This window comes from Caloenas nicobarica, chromosome 3 (assembly GCF_036013445.1).
Source record: "Caloenas nicobarica isolate bCalNic1 chromosome 3, bCalNic1.hap1, whole genome shotgun sequence".
Taxonomy (NCBI): Eukaryota; Metazoa; Chordata; class Aves; order Columbiformes; family Columbidae; genus Caloenas; species Caloenas nicobarica.
Genome location: NC_088247.1, coordinates 57,791,598 through 57,811,535, shown reverse-complemented (window position 1 = coordinate 57,811,535; position 19,938 = coordinate 57,791,598). Strand labels below are relative to the sequence as shown.

Sequence of the window (19,938 nt, the reverse complement as noted above, 5' to 3'; positions counted from 1 at the left end):
TTTTCCCACTAACCACTTGTGTTTTCTATTAGAAGTGACGTCTCGTCGTAGACACTTGCTAATCCTGATCACCTCAATCCCACAGCACTGCTGTGGATGGGACAACAGCTGCTGTTGAGGTTATTAATTTGGTCATTAATACGTTTATCTCTAAGTATCTTTCACAGTTAGTGCCCATGAGGACACAATAGTGACTAGAACAAAAGGTATGAATGGCATCAAGATACACTATAAGCATGGTAGCTAATTTTAGATAAATTCCATATTTTTTGGTTTAACTTCTGAGGTCCAGGTGAAAAAAACCTCCACAAATCAGAAAGTAAAACCAAGACAATATTTGTGATATAAATAACACTGATCATCAATTTACTGTGGGTAAAAATAAAAATTGCCTATTATGGCTGAGTTTTAACAACATATAAAGAGGAAATAACTTATCCAAAGGCATGGATTTAAACATTAGTAAATATATGTTTATAGTATTGGAGGACATTGCTCTCCTTCATGTCTTGCCCTCCTTTCATTGTCTCTTTTTCTTCTTTTTCCATTAATCCTACCTTTCACAGTACTGGCCTTCATATCCAGGTGGGCATGCAGTACACCGGTAATCATTAGGTCCTTCCGCAACACAAGAAGGGCTAAAACTAAAACAAAGGCAAATAAAAAACTTTTTCCACTCTATTGGATCATTTCGCTCTTGTCAGCTGTGCAGAAGGGCTCATGGTAAGCCCCATTCTCAATGTAAATTGCAGCATTTTCTTATCTGTTCATAAGCATCTATGGGAGATCCCTCCATTCTATTAAGAATTTTATGAATGCCTTGCTGTGATACTGGCACAATTTAGGATTCTGCTGGAAGGGCAGAAACACAAGGGTCATATCAGAGGGGATGGAGTCAACTACGCCCAAGCTGTAGGCTTGTGTGATTGAATGGTGCTGTCACAGTGATCAAGAAAAGAAAGTAATGGAAAGGATGTGAAACAAAAGATGAAGAAACTGAGCTAACAAACCTGCAGCCTTTCCAGTCTGATTTAATTTTGGTTTGAATAAAAGGAGATAAGCCGGGAAGAATTTACTCAAAGGTAAGACATACAGAGGGAGAAAGGAACCAAAGTCATAGCCATGTGGAATCTTCCAAAAAGACAGCATCAGGTCATCTTTTCAAGGATGTACTGAAGATAAAAGACTGGTCAATAGATAAAAACAACTAAAAGCTACCTCCTTCATGATCAAGGAGGGGTTGTATTTTACTCATAGAAGAAACTAGATTATTTTTACTAAGCCATGACAAAGATGAATAACTAGTGACTGCAGAGTGCACCTATGGGAACTGTGCAAAGTAGCATGTTGCTGGAATAGTAGTGCATTAAGTGCCTGCACAGACAGCTAAAACAAACAAAAAGTGTAGGTAGGGGAAAAGAAACACAACTAAATATTAAAATGGTGCAACACTATAAAACTCATTCAGCTCTTTTTGGAAGAACAAGAAAAGCACAGAAGTAGCAAGCAGCGAGCCCAGAGCTCCTTCTTGGTACAGTACCGTCAGCATCCTACTCTAAATTGCTTATAATGCATTAAATCAATAATGCTTGAATGAGTATATAAAATTACACCTTTGAAAAAAAATGTAAACAAATTGATCTATTACTCACAAAGTCATTATCCAACACATTTTCAAGTCTATAAAAATAGATCCACACCCCCACAAACAACTCATTCTCTGTTTTCTTTTTTTTTTCAGCTCATCAAGTTTGAAGCTGACTGCTGATTGTACAGGAGTATAAAAACCAGTGTTTAACACCTCAGTGGAGTTTTGTGGAACTGCATAAATAAAAATAATTGCACTATACTCATTCACAAATATTCATCAGCTATCCTTCAAAACAAACCTCAGACCACCCCAAAATAATAAAAAAGAAGAAATAAAGCAAGAAGAAATAAAATTTTAAAAACCCAAACAAAAAACCTCTCAGATATATTGGCTTGAAATACTCATTAAAACATCCTAAAGGTCAGACGAACCACAGAAAAATGCTTTTAAGGAACATTGCCAACCTTTCAGGAGAACAATCATGAAACAAACCTTTTCAGAGCAGTACTATAGTATGATTCCAAATATCATTAAGTGCCTTTCAGCAAAACAACAAACAAATCTCAAGTGCTAAAGTATCATCTGCTGGGAACACATGCAGAGACATTGTGGCAAGGCTCATTAGCATAAAGCAACCAATAAAATTTATGCTGCAATAAGTATATTGCTTTTAAATTATTCTATCTTTCACAAATTGCCTAAAACTCATGTAACATTAAATAAGGAATCAATAAATTTCACAGTGAAGCAAGAAAGGCACTGCAACACATTTATACCAACATAATATATGAGCATAAGACTTTTTACAGTTCCCTTGTGGCTATATTGTACTTGAGTTCTGCTCTAGCTTCCTTTGTAAGAATACCTTTATAACACACATTCATTATGTGTTGAGTATTGCATTTTCTAGCACTTATTAATTTATTCATCACAAATTAGCAAGGGAGCAATTTCTGACTCTTAAAGGAAGATCAATTAGCAAAAGTAGGTATGAAACTTTAGTATGGCTTACTTGATGCAGATCTCCTGTAGCCATCTGAAAAGGGACATAGTGAGCCCAAAACAAAGTCCTTGCTTTATGGAAAGGTAGTTCTGTGTCATGAGTTTGTTTACTTACTTGTTTCTGGGATTAGATAGGGGACAAGCACAAGGCTGACAGTCATCCAGAGAGCCTTGGACAACGCCATAATATCCCAGTGCACATCTCTCACAGTGGTGACCAGCGGTATTATGCTGGCAGTTCTGCAGAGGAATGAGACAGAATGAAAGCTGTATTGATAATTACAAGAAAGCAGACAACATTTTGTTCCCAGCCTTGGGGATTCAAACTTATTTTGATTTATAATTTCTCTCTCCCTGATATGATTCGCAGTGGGATTGCTTGCTTTAAGCTTCTATCAAATGCCTGCTGAGTTATATATGGGTTTACAAGGAGAAAGAATGGAGGCCTGGAGCTAGCCAGATGTATCCTATGGAATTTCTTATCCCATTCAGCCTTCCTTCTCTCTTTTGTTCCAGCTGTTGAAGCAGGAGAAATAACCAATTAAAATTCAACCTTACTGTATCAGGTCACATGTGTTATTACTTAGAAGAGCAGTGTTGTGTTTATTGCATGACGCACGGTACATTGCCTCTTTAGTTTGCAGATACTTAGTTTCTCCTTTTACACAAATAGTAATTCAGCAGCAATAAAGCACTGCATAATCTGAACACCAGAAAATAAGAATGGAAAATATTAAAGGTAGACAGTTTATTTTTTTGAATTCACTTTAACTTTGACACTTAAGGTATTTAAGCGAAGCTGGATTAAAATATTGTCCTCTGTTTTTTTAGATCAGTTACACAACTTATGAATTTTACATCAAGATTATCCTAGTGCATAAGTTCAGAAATATAATACCTGACAAATTGATGTTTCAGGGTCACACATAGTACTGTGTCCATGACACTGACATAAAACACATGTGCCTAAGGACTGCGCAGGTGTCCTTCCTGCAGGTGAAGTTGGAAGCCTATAAAATCCTGGAGAGCATGACTGCAATAAAAAAGATAAAAAAGATGCAGAAGAAAACAGACCATTACGCAGTGGAGTGGGTACAGGGAGCATTGCAAGCTCATCTTTCCAATCACGAGTTGTGGAAAAAACCTGACAGGTTCCAGCTGTGTTACAAACAATATACAGTACTTCACAGATAACAAGAGCCAGCGCTAATTGCAAACATTGCTGAAAAATCCCTAGAGCGCTCCACTGTCACCAGGCTTTCCATACTGCAGCTTGAGAGACCTTTCATTCAGATGTAGAACACCTCATTGTTCTCACTGTGCATCAAGCATCGATCCTTTCGTTTCTTAAGAATAATGTTTGTTTTCAAAATAAATTTTTTGCATGGACTGTGGAGAGCAAGCATGATGATTCTGTTTCCTTCCTCCTTCATGAATTTTTCAGGTTTGACAAGCTAATATCTGCCTACATACTGCCTGATGGATAACAAGCAAAAGCCAAATTATACTAATAAAAAAAGGCTGCATTATTTATAGCTATATAATTTAAAGACCATAAAAGGAAAGAATTCAAAATATTAAAGGTTTTCCATGTCTTGGGACTATTAGCCCAGAATCAAATTTATCTGTCACTAAGTCTCCTCTACCCCAGCTTGGCAATAAAATCCTGAGAGCAACCCAAAAATTACTAGCAAAGCTGACACATGCAAAATCAAGCACTCGATATTTATTTCAGGCTCATTATGCAAATGTGTGATAGTGTCTACATAGCTTCCAGAAAGCACACAGCTATGGCAGCATAAAAATACAAACAGGACCATTTTGACAGTTCAGACCATTGGCGGTGAGTGCATACAGACAAGTCACTCATCCCATGTATAAATCCCACCACCTCGTGGTGCCAGGAGCCTATGAACTCTGCCTGATGAGGTAATCTCTGACTGTTGACCACAATTTGTGCTTTTTGGAAAGAATGTGAATAGTACACTTTCCAGACAGCAATAGAATGGATGCGAAATAAAACAAAAGAGAATCTGCGGTAAGTGTCGTTTCATGATCAAAAGCAGGATTCTTCCATCAAGCACTAGTTAGGTTCTATTCATATGACACTGCTCTGACAATTTTATAATCATCGCCAAAACCTACAGGAGCCTAAGTTATGGGAAAAACATAAACACAATTATTTTCTTTAGAATCACAAATAAAGTAATCTAACTCACCTCTGCTTTTCTCCTTTTATTTTGACTTAGACTACATTAAGATCCCTGAAGCACAGAAAAAGTCTATCTGCTTTTTCATGGTTTCTGAAGCATTTCAATTTAGATAAAAAAATCTCAAAATTAATTATGTTTCTTACCACAATTTCCTAATTTTTTCCTCCCTCTCAATCCCCAGAAGAGTCCTTGTCCAAACATAATGTGGTCCAAGGCGTAGCTTTAGAAGTTCTGAGTAACTTTAGGATTGAGGTATAAATATATGGTACATCCTTAAACAAATCTAATCTCTAACCATTTTTTTTCTGATATGCTATTGACACTCTTCTCATCTATTCTGATCTAAGCACTTCTGAGATGAAACGGGACACAGCAAAAGATGAAGCAGACTACATTTTTCATTACTAGTTTGGAAGTTTTTCAGAAGTAGCCATTATGGAAACTCTTACCACCATTTTTTCAGCCTGCCACTGAATTGAAAAAAAAAAAAGGATATAAATGTCACTTGTGATAAAAACTGGTGTGCAAAGAGTCCTCGCAAAGCAATTACAGGATAAATAACGAAATAGATACATATACCCTGTTAGCATTTGCTTAAAGAATGCCTGAATATTATTATTTTTCTCCTTCTGAAATTAAATAAACCTTCACAGGACACACCATAACCTTCACTAAGCACACTAAAAATAAACTAAGTTTAAGAGCATGTAAAGATCACACAATTTAAACACAAAGTATGAAGGTTGCAACCAAGACACTTATTCCAGCCCCTGGTTGGTGTGAACTAAAATTATTACATCATCATATATTTTCCTTCAAAAATGTAATTTGTTACAGTAATTTTTAAAACCTGTGTACCTCTGAGCAAATGCTGGAGAGTTAATTTCTCATATGTGTATTTACACACATTCAGATGTATGCACCTAATGAAACTGTGTGCAAAGAAAATGCCTTCATTCACTTCCTTGCACACATCTCCTGTGAACTCACTGTTCCTGTTGCCTCATTTGCTGTGTAACACAAACCTGTACAACCTCTGAAGGGAGCAGAGTTTTCGCAGATAACAAGGCATCTTTCCCATCATCTACTCACTCCAGATTTTCTTTTGTTTTCAAATTTGTTTTTGTACTTCAATTCTTCACTGATGAATTTCATTCAACTGACAGATCTTTAACTTTTCAGGATTAACTAATACATAACCTTTAATTATTCACTATTACAAATGTTAATTTGTATTTTAATGATCAATTTTTTTTTTTGAATTTGACATAGAAGTTTCCTGGGTTTTTCTTCACAGATTCTGTGAATCATGGTCATGATAAAATGATGCATATAGTTCAGTCTTTCAGAAGATATGATATTGTAACTGTATCATGTATTATGGCCCACCATAGCACAAAAACATAGTACAATCTGTTGTACACAGTACATTACAAAATTATTATACCCTTATCTAGCCAAAAATGCTTGATCAGTCAGTATCAGTCACACAATTCAGCCTCAGAGACGCTGACCCAGTAAAGCTGACTTTCCTGTATTCTAAGTATTTGAGTCATCACCATGGTTTCAGTGGCATATTTGCCAAAAGCAAAAAAAAAAAAAAAGGCTTAAATTCCTTGAGAGATAGCTGAGAGAATAATATAAGTAATTAAATTAAGAGAGAGTTGTTGTCAGTTAAATGAATTCACACTCTAATTACTTATCACACCTTGCTAATGAATGGACTGAAGAAGGCATAAAGACTTTTACCGGGAGCCAGGTTAGTACCATACCTCGCAAGACGAACCAGAATAACCCAATGGGCAGTCACATTTCTCAATCAAGTGAGCCTGAGGAGTCACCCCAGACACAGTGCCGCTTTCAGCAACCTCCATTGAGATCTCAGAAATCCTGAAAAAAAGGAGCAAACATCTCTAATGAGATTAGTCAAGCACTAAATCAAACCCAGTTAGTCCCAGTTGGCACATGAGAAAAGAGTGGTATTTGGCTGTTTGTAGGCTTCTTGATCTACAGGAGACAAACAGCACCATTTTTGCATCTCCTAAGGAAACAACAAAGCTACCAGCACCTTCAGTCTCATTTTCCATTTCTAGACAATAGTATAACTGATTTTTCTCTCCTGCTTAATTCTGTCTCATTTTTAATCTATTTTCAGCCAAACTATAAACAAAAGCTCATTTCTGATTCTTCATTTGAACAGACTCATTAAGAAATTGAAGTCACATACTAAATGCAGTTCCAATTCATGATTTTCAGAGGTATGGTAGTAAAATTGTTCACTAAATCTGCTTTTAATGAGGCAACTGTTTAAGAAAATAAAATAAAATCTATTCTCAGCAACAAAAACAACTTAACAAGCAGACTTCAAAGATATTGGGCATTTGCCTTTTCAGCAGGAATTTTAAGATCTGTAGCCAGATATAATTTTATTATTTTTTTTCCTTAGGAAATTATTTAGACACATAAACAGTTTAAAGCAAACAAGAAATCCTACTACAGAAACATCTGCTAGTATCAGAAAGAGATATGCTTCATGGTAGAGCTTCCAATATTTTAACTTTCCAAAGTTACCAGCAATATTCTTGCCTCTCAACCACTCCCTGCCTTTCCAGCATACATGCTGACCTGCTAAATAGGGTTGAGTACATCACAAAGACAACAAACGCAATATCTAATGAAATACACTTAATCCTAATGTACTGCAATGCTGTTCTTCTAGCTAACTTCTTTATTTTGGGAGATTGCTAGTTTGTTTAAATGAATGCTATGATCTGGAATCTCCTATTCTCTTCGAGAAACAAAAAGGGTAGAACAGTATGCATTTTAAAGCTTCACATATATTGCTAACCTAAAAGAAAATGCTGAAGAACATGTGACTAACTAGCTCAATAAATATTGATAATGCTGCTATACCCTCTGTTCATTAGGTGTCTGTGCAGAGGGCTAATGCAGAAGAGCTCAGAGGAGCTCACAGAGCTGCTCATCAACTCACACTCACCGTCCATCTGCTCCCAAACCTTAAATACTAAGTGACTGAGTGACATTCTTCTGCACATTGGCATATTGGCACCACTGTCAGGATGACTTCAGCAAAAGCAAATGCCCACTGCTGCACTAGCTGAGAGTTTTGTGATGGAGCTTATGTGACCAGCACCATACCTCTTCATATCTTGTGTCAACGCAAAATCTCCAAATCATCTAGCGACTTAAATCCTGTGCTCCCTTCTTACTACCTGAAGAAAGAGGTTCAGCGGAACCGGGAAATTGGGGAGGAAAAAAAAAAAGTAACGACTGAAAGTAAAGAGGGCAATACCACAAAACCATTCAGATCTGATATGTCAATGTAAGCTTATGCTGAAATCTCTGTACATTTAATAGAAAAACAAAATGAAATCTGCCTCTCCATCATCTTCAAGGCTGAGGCAACAGTCTGTGTGCTGCAAAAAACCTGTTTATTGTCAGAAAGCCATATTTACATAATAATATACTCCGCGACCACAAAGCTATCTGTTGTTTGTGTGGAAATGCTACTTAAGGAAGGTCAGGCTTGGTTGATTCTTGGAACACGTCTAAAAAGAAGCAGTCCAACTCACTGCTACCTGATCAGTGTCAGGCATATTAAAATAATTCACAGTCAAATTGAAAGCATACTTCCAATTCAAACTAATTTATTACCACAGTCCTGTTGCCTGAAAAGCCAAACAAAATCTATAAAAGAAATGTTTCAATTTAGACCAGTGAATGTGAAAATGAGGGCAACAAAATGAACAATACAGGAGAAAAATGTTTAGCTTTGAATTCTGAGCAGAAATCTCTAAATCACTAGTAATGCTGCAGCTTTGAAGCAGAAACAACATTGGCACTGCTGCTAAACTATATAGCTAATACAGTGCTAGCACTAGAATTAGGCTATTTTTAGGCTTCCAACTGCTGCCGCCGCTTTGACTTTATTTTAAAATGCTTTTCCTGTCATTTATTACTTATCTGAAGCTTTTAAACTCTGCAACTGAAATTAAGGCACTGTTAAAAACCTAAAAAAATTTAAAAATATTTCATATATGGTATTTTCCGCCTCCCATACACAGTTTCTCTTACTTTATACTTTTCTACTATGCACAGTCAGGTAGAAAGAGCAGCTTTACTAGTTAAGAACAAGGCCATTATTTAGAAAGCAAAACGCACTCTATTTAAACAAATAGTTTATTATAAGTCACTTAATTCAAATATATATTTAAAACTGAGCATAAATATTGTCCTTTAGAGGCTCTCAGACTATTTTTAATAAAAGCCTTCAATTTTTATGCAAGCTAATATTCCACTAACCTTTAAAAACATTTAGAGGGATTTATTTTGTGGTCTTAAGCAAAACTTCCTCTGAAATCATTCAAGGTGCTAACTTGAAAAAAATAATGATGTATTCCTGCTGTTTATTTTCTGCTTAAAGTCTCAGATGCCATGTGATGAATGTTACTTATGTAACTAGACAGATCACAAAAAACTATTGTAACATAACCACTTCCAAAATCAAATATGGTCTGATATGCAAAGTTATGACTTCAGATGGAGAGTTACCAGAAAGAACAGATGAACTCTTTGCTAAGTCCTGCTGCCATATAAAATGTCACATTCTGAAAGGTGGTGCTGTAAAAATACATTTTGGAATTTTAGAGTGGCACCTTGCAAACCTGAAAAGTCCTTTACTGTCCTGTTATATGCCTTGTTACTAGGTAGCCTTGATAAAATGGTCATGTACTACAATGCAGGTTTAGTTCAGTCATGATAGTCATATGCATCTCAGGACAAACCCACGAAAACAGAGGTTCGTTTTCATAACTTATGCTGCTTGAGCTGAGACAGTATTCGGTTTTTGCTTCCACATCTGAACTAGGATCTGTAGCACTTAAAGAGAAGGGAGAAACAGACACAGACATGTGTGGATTCGGTTCTCAAATTTTCCACAGATATGTGTGGATTTGCTTCTCAAATTTTCCATGTTGCACTGGAGTCACTTTCATATATCTTTCCACAGGAATTCCCTGTGCTGGCGATACAATATCCTAAATAGACTAAGCCAAAAATAAATGAAATCAGTGTAAAACATTTATGGCATCTCTTGCTAATATTTAGTGTCTAGTCAGTCCAAGCTGGGTGATGATTTTTCTGTAAATGTTATATGTTAGAGACAATAGCAGCAACAGTTACTGTTTTCTGTCACACAATGCTGCAATGTTGCATTGCATCTGCCCCTACTACTCACCCTCAAACTACACAGGACATGTTCTTATAGATCTATTTGTGACCTAGAAATCTAGAAATAATTTTAGCCTATCAGGTTTACGACAGAATCACAGAAAGGACCTCTGCAGACCTTTGAAGTTTATCTCCAATTATTTCTGTGTCCTTGCTAATAAATTTTGCTCGTGAAGGATATTGTGAATTCAGTATCAAAAACTTTTAGGAATATTTTATGTAATCTGTTCCAGAAGTTCTTTACTCCCAGGAACTTTTCTCGCATGTCTAATGTGAGTCTTTCTTGCTGAAGTTTAAGCTAATTTATTTTTTGCCTTACCCATCATGGCAACAGAGAACTGATTCTTTTCTTTCTGACAATATTTTATGGATCTTAAGGCAATTTCTAATTTCTAAATAAATCTGGTTATTTACATCTTCCCTCACAGGTCATGTTTTCTGACCTATGATGATGATCACTGTTATCTGCTGGGCACTTTAATAATTTTTTCTTGAATCCCAGTATCTAAAAGATGCTTAGGCCTTACTAGTGTTGAGTGGAAGGAAAATATTATTTTTTTTATCTTTTTCGGCTGTACCTGTTTATAAATGCAGCTAGAATACCAGCATTTCTCAAGAAGAATATCATTACTGAGTCATGTTCACTTGGTGATACGTTGTAAACAACAGAGCCCTCTCTGAAGAATAGGCAACTAAGTAGATGTTCCTTGTTTGTTCAATTGACTACTCCTTTCAAAGTGTAAAATCTTATAGTTGGCCTTTAGATTGCAGTAGGTTTTTGTATTGTTCCTCTCATCTTGCTGTCTAATGTCCACTTCAAATTTAATGTTATCTTTATTTCATCATCTAACTTATTAATGAATAAACTGAATAGAAAACACTGAATGTATCTGCCCGTAATATACTGGATTAAGTAACATTTCATTATAGGAGTACTCTTTAATCTTTGACTTTTTAACTCATTTCCCATGTGCTAGAGAAAATTCCTACATATGCTAACATTCCTGTTTAAGTACAGCATCATATTTTCATGAAGATGACATTTATTCAAAAAATAGTTTGGGTTTGTTTCAGGATGCATGTGTTTACATGTGTTTTCTGTTCTATGATCCTGAAAATAAGGATTTCATTTGCCTATCGTGATTTAAATGTCCTGTTGAATAAAATTTCCCTTTCCTGCATTTTCTGCTGTGCTGAATGCTAACTCCTTCCGCTTTTCTCAGCAACTGCTTACAGCTTATGAATAAAAATTCTGCTGGGAAGCTCTATCAGGTTATCATCTCTGACTACTGCACTATTTCAGACCACTGCATGAAACAGTTACCTGCTTTGCCTCATGATATTGCCATGAGTAGCCTTAATAAGAATGTAATGAACATCATACAACACGTTCAGGAAGTCTTCCCGGGATACAGGTCTACTTGGTCTTGAGTCGTCTCCATAATACTTCCACGTGAAATCTGCCTGGGCCACTGTCCTGTTGACACTTGGTTCATCATGATAATATTCCCAGGGCACAGTGTTTCTGACTCTTTGGTCATCACCATAATATCCCCATTCATGCTGAAAGACAATAATACAATACAATAATACTGATTATTATGAAAAAGAACCAGGTGCTTAAGTGCTGGGGGGGATAAAAAAGGTAGATTTCCGTTACCTCTGTCATCTCGATCTCGTGCCTTGTCAGCTGCCCAATCAAAGGGGCAGCCATATGCCGGACAATAATTCTGGGATGGGTGGGAGGCCCACCTCTGATGATGACTTGTGGGTAGTAAGTAGTAAAACCTGTCTCTTCTCGTGCTTCAAAGTAGATTGCGTATTTCAGTTTCCCTCCATAAGCAGTTAGCTAACAAAGCAAAAAACAAAGTACAAAAAGAAATCTCATTTTCAGTTAGCTAAAAATAAATTCCTGGGTGTATGTAGGAGCTAGATGCACTCAGCACCTGTGCACAGTCTGATAAATGTGTGTATGGTAGAAAATAGCAATACATGCTTGTGGAACTATCTGGGGACACGGGCTGTGTTCAAAAATACCCATCGGCAATTTGTTGTTGTACTACACTAAAAACAAAACATTATCTGTTTCTTTATATGTGCCTCCATGCTCCCCAAAGTTTGTGTTAGAGAAAGAAACATATAAACTTTCCCAAGCGAAAACAAGAAATATGAAAAGTGCAAAATAAATTGTCACAGAGGTGCACAAAGGAGGGTTATTTCAATATTTTTCTCCTGTTTAACTTACAAAGATTAGGTATTTTTTGTTTAAAATGGAAAGAAACAAAAATTTACAAGAGAGTTATATTAAATTAATGCAGCTTAATTTTTCAAATAACATTTTTATGATAGAATCTATCATTTGTAAAAATATTACATGTTACTGCCTGTTAGTACATATTTTAAAATAGTGTTTATGTTAAAGACTTATGAATTTCCATGATAACTGAGCAAATAATTTTTAATAATGGAATGGCATTTATTTTCTTTTGAAGTGTCTTCCACTCTGTGATGATGTGCTTACTGGAAGGGAAAAAATGCACTGCAAAATACAAATGCAAGATTGAAAAAAAACCCACAAGCCCCTGTCAATATTCAGTGGAATTTTATGTTTACCTTTCGTCCCTCAAACTGCTCTGGAAGTCTCCAGTAAACAGATTCTGACCAAAGATCCTGTATCACCTGTTCTATATTTGCTACTATTTCAGGAGGCTGGAACGCAATCCCTGAAAGAGTGCTGCGCTGAAGCTTTTCATCCACCAGTGGCAGAATCATTTGCTCTGGCTTCAAGGTCACCTATACAGATTAAAAAAAGGTGAGAAGAAAATCAAGTCTGTTTCTCCCCATGAAGCATTAGTCTTTAAATTCTTACCGTTTTAAAAATTATTTCTAGGTAATTTCATTTCACATCATGAGTAACTTGTCACAAACAGTCTTACTACTCCTTCAGGTCTAAACAGTGATAATAACGACTTCCCCCTCAAACATTTTGCACTTTGTCGTCATGTTAACAAAGAACGTACTAATGCTGGTTAAAAGAGTTTCAGCAGCAAGTGATCCCATGAATTTTATTGAAGCGATTTTCATAGTCCTATTCCAGTCTCAGGCCTCTTCTGTTTGAATTGTGAGAAATGCACTTTATGAAGAAGCATACTTCTCACCAACACTTGTTACACATCACTGGGGCTGTGGAATACAGTGCCCAATCCTGTGCTACATTTATGCAATATTCAAGCTAAGTGTTGTCTGGCCAATATGCAGAGAGTAGGGGTCAGGGTTTCTGTAACTCTAAATTCAGGTTTAATTTAAAATATAAGGATGCCACTTAGATACTTCTAATTTTCTTAGACTAATTGAAAGTGTCTCAGCATTATATGGAAATCATTATTTTGATCAAAAACTGCAAGAAGACTCTTAGTAATTCTGAGCAGATGAAAGTATCACAGGAAGCGTGTGAACAAATGCAAACGGCTGGTATAAAAATTGTCTTCTCTCAAAGAGTGAGGAAAACAATGAAAACAAATGCAGTCATCCCATCAACAGGCTGTTCATGAGGTGGACATCACGTAATGAGGAATCCACCAAGTCCTGTTTACTATTTTAGACATCAAGAATGTGGTCAGCATATTTGAATTTCAGATCAGCCTTGCCTTATTGTCATATAAGACAGGATTTGCCTGGTTAAATACGTCTAACACCATTTGAAGCACTAGCAGCTGGCAGAATCCAGTCTCCCTCAGTATACAGCTCTGAATCAATTCGGAAATTGACAGGAGGACCAAAAACTAGACGAGAAGTGGACTCAGACTTCTTTAGATATAAACATAAATATGAAAGGAAGTTAATGAAGAGACAAAAAATAATCAGGAGGTTTAAACTGTGTATCTGCTTTGTGCTGCCACAAAGGTCAAAGCACACTTTTCCAGAACTGTTGCGGTCATGTAAATTGATCAAATTTTATAACTTGTCAGACTTTTACATTCTTTCTTTTCCAGCCTACCAGCATATGGTGGGCAAAACTGAAATAATGAGTAAAACAGGGTCAGATCATGATACATGATAAATCGCTTCATCCACTGGGAAGGAAAGATGTGTTACTGGATTGGACAATGAAGGGGAGAATGGGATTTTAACCAGAAGAGATGAACTCTTTAGCAAGAGATCACATCTTGATTTCAACCTTAAGTATCAGTATCCAATTGACTCTTGTGCATGAAACAAGTAACGGGCTTTGGCTGATTTGCATTAGGCAGACGTTCCCTGCTTTTAGCAGAGATATGACTGACCATACATGGGGACTGAACCAGTCATTTTTCACTAGAAACAGTGCCTCCAGAACATAACTGAGGAGCTGGCGCAGCAGTGATGGAGAGCAGTGGTCTCAATGTGTGCTTTGCGCTCATCGTACAGATAAATGGAGACATCTGGTCTGCCAGATATTGTCTGACAAATAAGTCAGTCTAGCATAGATCCCAAGGCCCACTTCAACAAAAAGGTGGAGAGCTCTTTGCTCTGATGGATTATACCCTTCCATTCCTTGATTTCGACAGAGTTCAACAAGCACTTTTAAAAAAAATAAAAACAAACAAACAAACCCCAACAACACAACAATGAAAATAAACAGATTAATTGAACCATAGGAAATCTATGCTGGACAACAAGCATCTATGACCCCTGAATACACCTGAGTAAACTGTGTATCATATACCAGAGATTATGTTACAATGCACTGGACTGCATAATTTCCCCTTGCCCTTTCCTGGGTTTTAACAGCTTTACTTTGGCATGATGTCAGCTACCTCATCACTGTTTTTCTTATCTACTTATTTACTTTTAATGCCTCGACCGTGATTGTGTAATGGAACATAACCGCTCTTTCCACTTCTCAAAGTATAAAGAGGAAAATGATTGCTTAAACGTTTGGCCATTTTCTAGCTACCTCTCAGTGTCTGACTAAAAGATGCCAGCAGGAAACAACATTATCGCATTACATGGCTCAGCAGTTTCCTACTCACCCACGTGCGAACCAGCCCCCTTGCCTCACTGCACTGTGTGGTCAGGCCAAAGCAATAGCAACTGCTGCAGCCAAGTGGGTTTCTGGCAGAGAGGCCAAATGTACCAGACTTGCACCTGTCACAGTGGACACCTTCCACATTAACCTGGAAGAAAGAGATCATTAGGAAAAGAAAGAAAAAAAACCTCAACCACCACATCAAAAAAGCAAGCTCTATTTCAAGGTAGTAAGAAGAAAAAGAAAATCATACAGTAATGATAATAACAGGGTGCAGAAATAAATAATAATAAGTGTAAGGAAATGTTCAAGGAACTTTCCAGCTTCTTATCATGTATGTATGCAAACATATACAACTAATGCAATTGAGGTATTTGCATCCACTGAGTAGCTCTGAGCAATGGATGTTGCCTTCATACTGACAGTTGTAAGCACAGAAAAACCAAATGGCAATTTGGGCATGACATGCTCAATAACCAATTGATAAGAAAAAAAATATGTCCTTCTGAAATTGCCAGGGTTAATCAAGCCTTTTGTTTAATATGAATTAGCTTTGACAATTAGAATGTTTAAGGTATGACACTAAATGTTCTTGTTGAGAAACCTGTCTTAATGGAAATATTGTAAAGAAAAGCTTTCCCCTCTTCGTGATTGTTTTCCACATCACTGAAACAGTATTAACAAGACTGAAATGTTTCACTGTGGTAATGTCAATGCTTTTATTTTCATTTTTCAATTAGTCCAAATAAAAAGCTATACCAGATAGAACCAGTTACATGAAAATTTATGCACAGCCTTTTAAAACCATTCTCATATTGAGACCAAGGTATTAAAAAAACCCACTGATATGAAAGCACTGGTTGGCTTTTCCTCCTCCCTTTTTTTTTTTTTCTCTTGAGAGTAATGTGAAGAAACCAATTAAAAAAAAAAAAAAAATCAACTTTCCAAAGCTTATACAATAAACCAACATTATTCCCAAGGATTTACCATTTTTAGCCCTCATTTCCACGTGTAACTCTATCAGCAAGTCTGCCTACACTGTATTTAGCTTTGATTTTGCTCCTTTTTGTCAGGGCTAACAAAGGGACTCCTGAGCCTTTGAAAGCTCATTTCTGCAGCTATAAACAGCAGGTTTAAATGGGATAGATTAGCATTTTATAAAAATCTAGCTTCTTCAATACAGAACTCTTTCAAAAAAGTTACACAAAGGGTTAACCAGCCTGTCCTGGTTTTGTTAAAAACAAGACCAATTTCTCTATTAGTGAATTTTCCATTCAGCTAAGTTCTTCTAAGTAACTGCACTTTTCTGAGTCTGGCTGCATGTTTTTGCAGACAGGAGCCGACAACGTAAATGGAATGCAAGGCTACTAATAAAAATGCACAACCCATAAGTGAGAGGGGCGTTTTTGCGAGGAAGGGCAAACAAAACAGGTGACTAAAATAGACCAACTAAGTATTCCATCCCATCCACGTCATACACCCTATAAAAGTGGGAGATCACAAGGGTCTCACTCTCTCCGACCATGGCCAGCATCTGAAGAGGACACTGCCTGTTGCCCCTGCGATCCGAAGCCTGGTTCCAGACTCTGCATCCCTGAATCCAGTTCCAGTTTGCTGTGGAGGACTTCCAGGTGCCTGCCCTGCAGCTGCTGGAGCTGAGCCAGCTCTGCTGAGCTGCGCTGGGAAATTCAAGAGTGGTTTTGTATATTTTGTACTATTTTCTCTATTTTATTAGTAGCATTAGTAATGCATTTTAAACTTTTTCTCCAACTTGCAAGTCGCTCTCTCTCTTTTCCTCCTATTGCCTTTCCTTGGTGGGGAGGGCTGAGGGGGGGTGGGGGGAAGGGGTTAACAGAGAGAATCTGCCATGGTTTATTGTCGCTCTGCAGTAAACGGTGACACAGCCCTAGATTAAATTTCAACCTTAGATTTAAATTCTGGAAAAAGAAATCTGCTGACTTAATTCAGTATTATTCATCCATTTTCTGTCATAAATTGTGAATTTGTTTCACGTCAGTTGCAGTTTCTTATCATTAATCATCAGCTAAATATATACTGTTAATTTGCACTCACAGAAACATAGAAGTAACTGTATTAGCCATAAAAGAATCAACAAAGAAACATTTCTATTTAAAAATGCATAAATCTCCATTCTTTCTACTTAGTCCTTCCAAGAGCTACAAGAAAGACACTGACATACTGAACCTAAGCAAGAAAAGGGGCACTGAGTGGGTTAGAGGGCTTGGAGCACATCACGTATCAGGAGAAGCTGAAAGAATTGAGATACTTCTATTTTTCCATTTCAGAGGATGATATAGGACAAATAACTGCAATCATTAGGCTAAGTTTTACTCAGATGGTCCATGTGATCAACTCACTCAAGTTTTCTTATGATCTCGCCATCAACTGAATCATTATTTGTGAAATAGAACATGATGTTTTCTGTTCAAATACACCAGAAAAACAGGAGGATCGTCAAGCTGTCTGCGCAAAGAGATTGTGAAATTCCCATTCTTGGAGATACTGCCTTAGCATTGTCTTTCAAACAAGGCACTGAATTAGATGACCTCCATATGTCCCTTCCAAACTAATTTGTTCTACAGTTCCTCCATTGAATCTACCCTTTAAACTCAGAATGAAGTGACTGGTGCCCATTTAACAAAATAATTACCTGGGAATTCAATCATTTAAATTCACCCTTCTATTTTACCAGCCCTTTGTGTCATTACAGTCCCTGAAAACAAATGAATCAAAATCACAGAAAGAATCTCTAGGGGTCACTTTTAAAAACCTCCTCCTTGAAGCAGGACTATCACAAACACTAGATCAGGTTACCTATGCATCTTTCTAGTCAGTTCTTGAAAACATCCGAGAATGGGGATTTCATAACATTTCTGGATATCTGTTCCTAGTGATTTTTTTTTTCTTAACGTCCAACTCAAAATTCCCAAGCTGCCATTTGCAGCTGTTGTCCTTTGTCACATCTTTTGCAACTATCAAAAAGGGCTTGACTCCCTCAGCTACTCTTTGAAGTGGCTGTAGGCTACAATTGCATTTTCTCCTAGACCCTCTTCTTTGTAGACTAAAAGACTCCAGCTCTCTCAGTATATCCTTACAGATCATCTGCTCTAAGTCTCTTTGCAGCCCTTTTCTAGATCCTTTCCAGTTTCTCAACAACAGTCTTGAATCACGTCCTAAAACTGGACACCAGTATGAAGTGCAGTCTTACCAGCAGTGAGTAGAGGAGGATAGAGATTCCTCTGCTGGCAGCTGCATTGGCCAGTATGATCCAGCTCAGTAGGCGGTTGGCCTTATTCACAATGAGAGTACATGTTTGGCTTATATTCAGTTTGCCATTCCCTGAAGCCTGTATGTGCTTCTCTGCAGAATAACCACTCAGGCTTTTTCCTCTCAAACTGCACTGATTCTTGAGGTTATTCCACTCCAGTTTGTGACTTTTCTATTTTTCCCAATCATCAAGCTTTTCAATGACTCTTTAGATTGTAGTTCTCCTGTTCAGCACATCTACCTCTTCCAAATCAGCAACATTCCTGAATCTGCTGATGGTGAATTCTGTCATCTGTGTCCCTGATGAAGGTATTGGCTCTGGGGTACTCTGCTTGCTGGCTACCAACTGCATGTCAAACCACCCATTGTTGCCCTTTAAGCTCAGCAATCCAGCCAATTTTCAAACCCACTGGTTTGCTGGTCTTCAAAGAACAATTCCAAATAAGAATGCTGTAGGTGATGATGCCAAAAGTCCTTGCTTTAGTGATACTGAATTGGATGCAGTCTACTCAGAAGAACAGTGAATTCTACTCATAAAATGATCAATATTGAGTCCCTCTAAGTCAATGTACTATAAAAAAAAAACCCACCTACCACTGTGGCATACTGTTCTTACTTATGTGTTTGCTTTCAATTTGGCAGATATCTGAACAAGAATTGTATTGAACGGGCTTAAATTGGCAACAGTTCTGTAAGAATAGGAAGAAATGCAAAGTGAGAAGAGAGCTTAAGAGGTTGGTATGCTGGCACTTGTTAGTGTGTGAAAAAGCAACTGATAATCACTTAAGGCTTTATGTTAGACTCCTCCCACAGCAGTTAACAAATACACTATGAAAACCAACTAGATTTGTTTGCATATATTTTTGGAACAGGCAAGTACAAATGTCAATGAATTTCAGAATAAACTTCTCAGCAGCTCTGAGATCAGCTTACAACCTTCATTGTCCTACCTTGCAGCTGCATTGGCCAGTACGATCAATGCATGAGCACCTCCCCAACTCTGTTTCACAGCTCTGTGGATCAGTCCCTGCCAGGAAGCACTGACAAGCAACACATTGTGGGTAATTCCAGTAACCCAACCTGCACTCAGTGCATTTATCCCCAGAGAATTCAGGGCGGCAGAAGCAACAGCCTGTATTTAAGTCACACTGAGAACTCAGGGCTCCAATGAGGCTGCAGTCACAGGGCTAAAACAGGAGAGAAACAGGAAAAAAAATGCTATTGTGCTTCTGAAAAACAAACAAACAGCCAACAAAAAAACAACTCACCTCTTTCAAGTATCTGTAAATCAAGTACAGCAGTGAACTTTCACTGTCCGAAGGTAGCATATCTGAATTATAAGGCTAGGCATTTTTCTTTATTCTACAAGAGTCAAGCAATCACACTAAATACATTTACAACAGTGTGGTTTTTTGGAACAGATATTACTTATCAGTGATAAGTTAGATAGTGAAATCAAATAAAACCAAAAGAGTCAAGACATCGACATATTTTGTGGACAAAATTAACTTAAAAACTACAAGTGCTCTCTAAAAAGTGCTTTCTATGTAAATCCTCTTCAAGGCATGTTTACACCACTTTGCTAA

General features: G+C 37.2%; 1 protein-coding gene across 5 annotated transcripts in view; it reads right to left on the bottom strand.

The window, feature by feature from the left end:
• The window catches only part of LAMA2 (laminin subunit alpha 2), a 361,287-nt gene that overhangs the window by 103,372 nt on the left and 237,977 nt on the right, over positions 1-19,938 (bottom strand). For all 5 annotated transcript variants that reach the window (XM_065632757.1, XM_065632758.1, XM_065632759.1 and 2 more), the window contains 9 exons: positions 19,303-19,539; positions 15,069-15,212; positions 12,670-12,849; positions 11,717-11,905; positions 11,381-11,619; positions 6,579-6,696; positions 3,492-3,626; positions 2,709-2,833; positions 558-644 (listed from right to left, as the gene is read on the bottom strand). In XM_065632757.1, the coding sequence (XP_065488829.1) occupies positions 558-644; positions 2,709-2,833; positions 3,492-3,626; positions 6,579-6,696; positions 11,381-11,619; positions 11,717-11,905; positions 12,670-12,849; positions 15,069-15,212; positions 19,303-19,539 (1,454 nt within the window). The remainder of the gene's footprint in view (positions 1-557; positions 645-2,708; positions 2,834-3,491; positions 3,627-6,578; positions 6,697-11,380; positions 11,620-11,716; positions 11,906-12,669; positions 12,850-15,068; positions 15,213-19,302; positions 19,540-19,938) is intronic.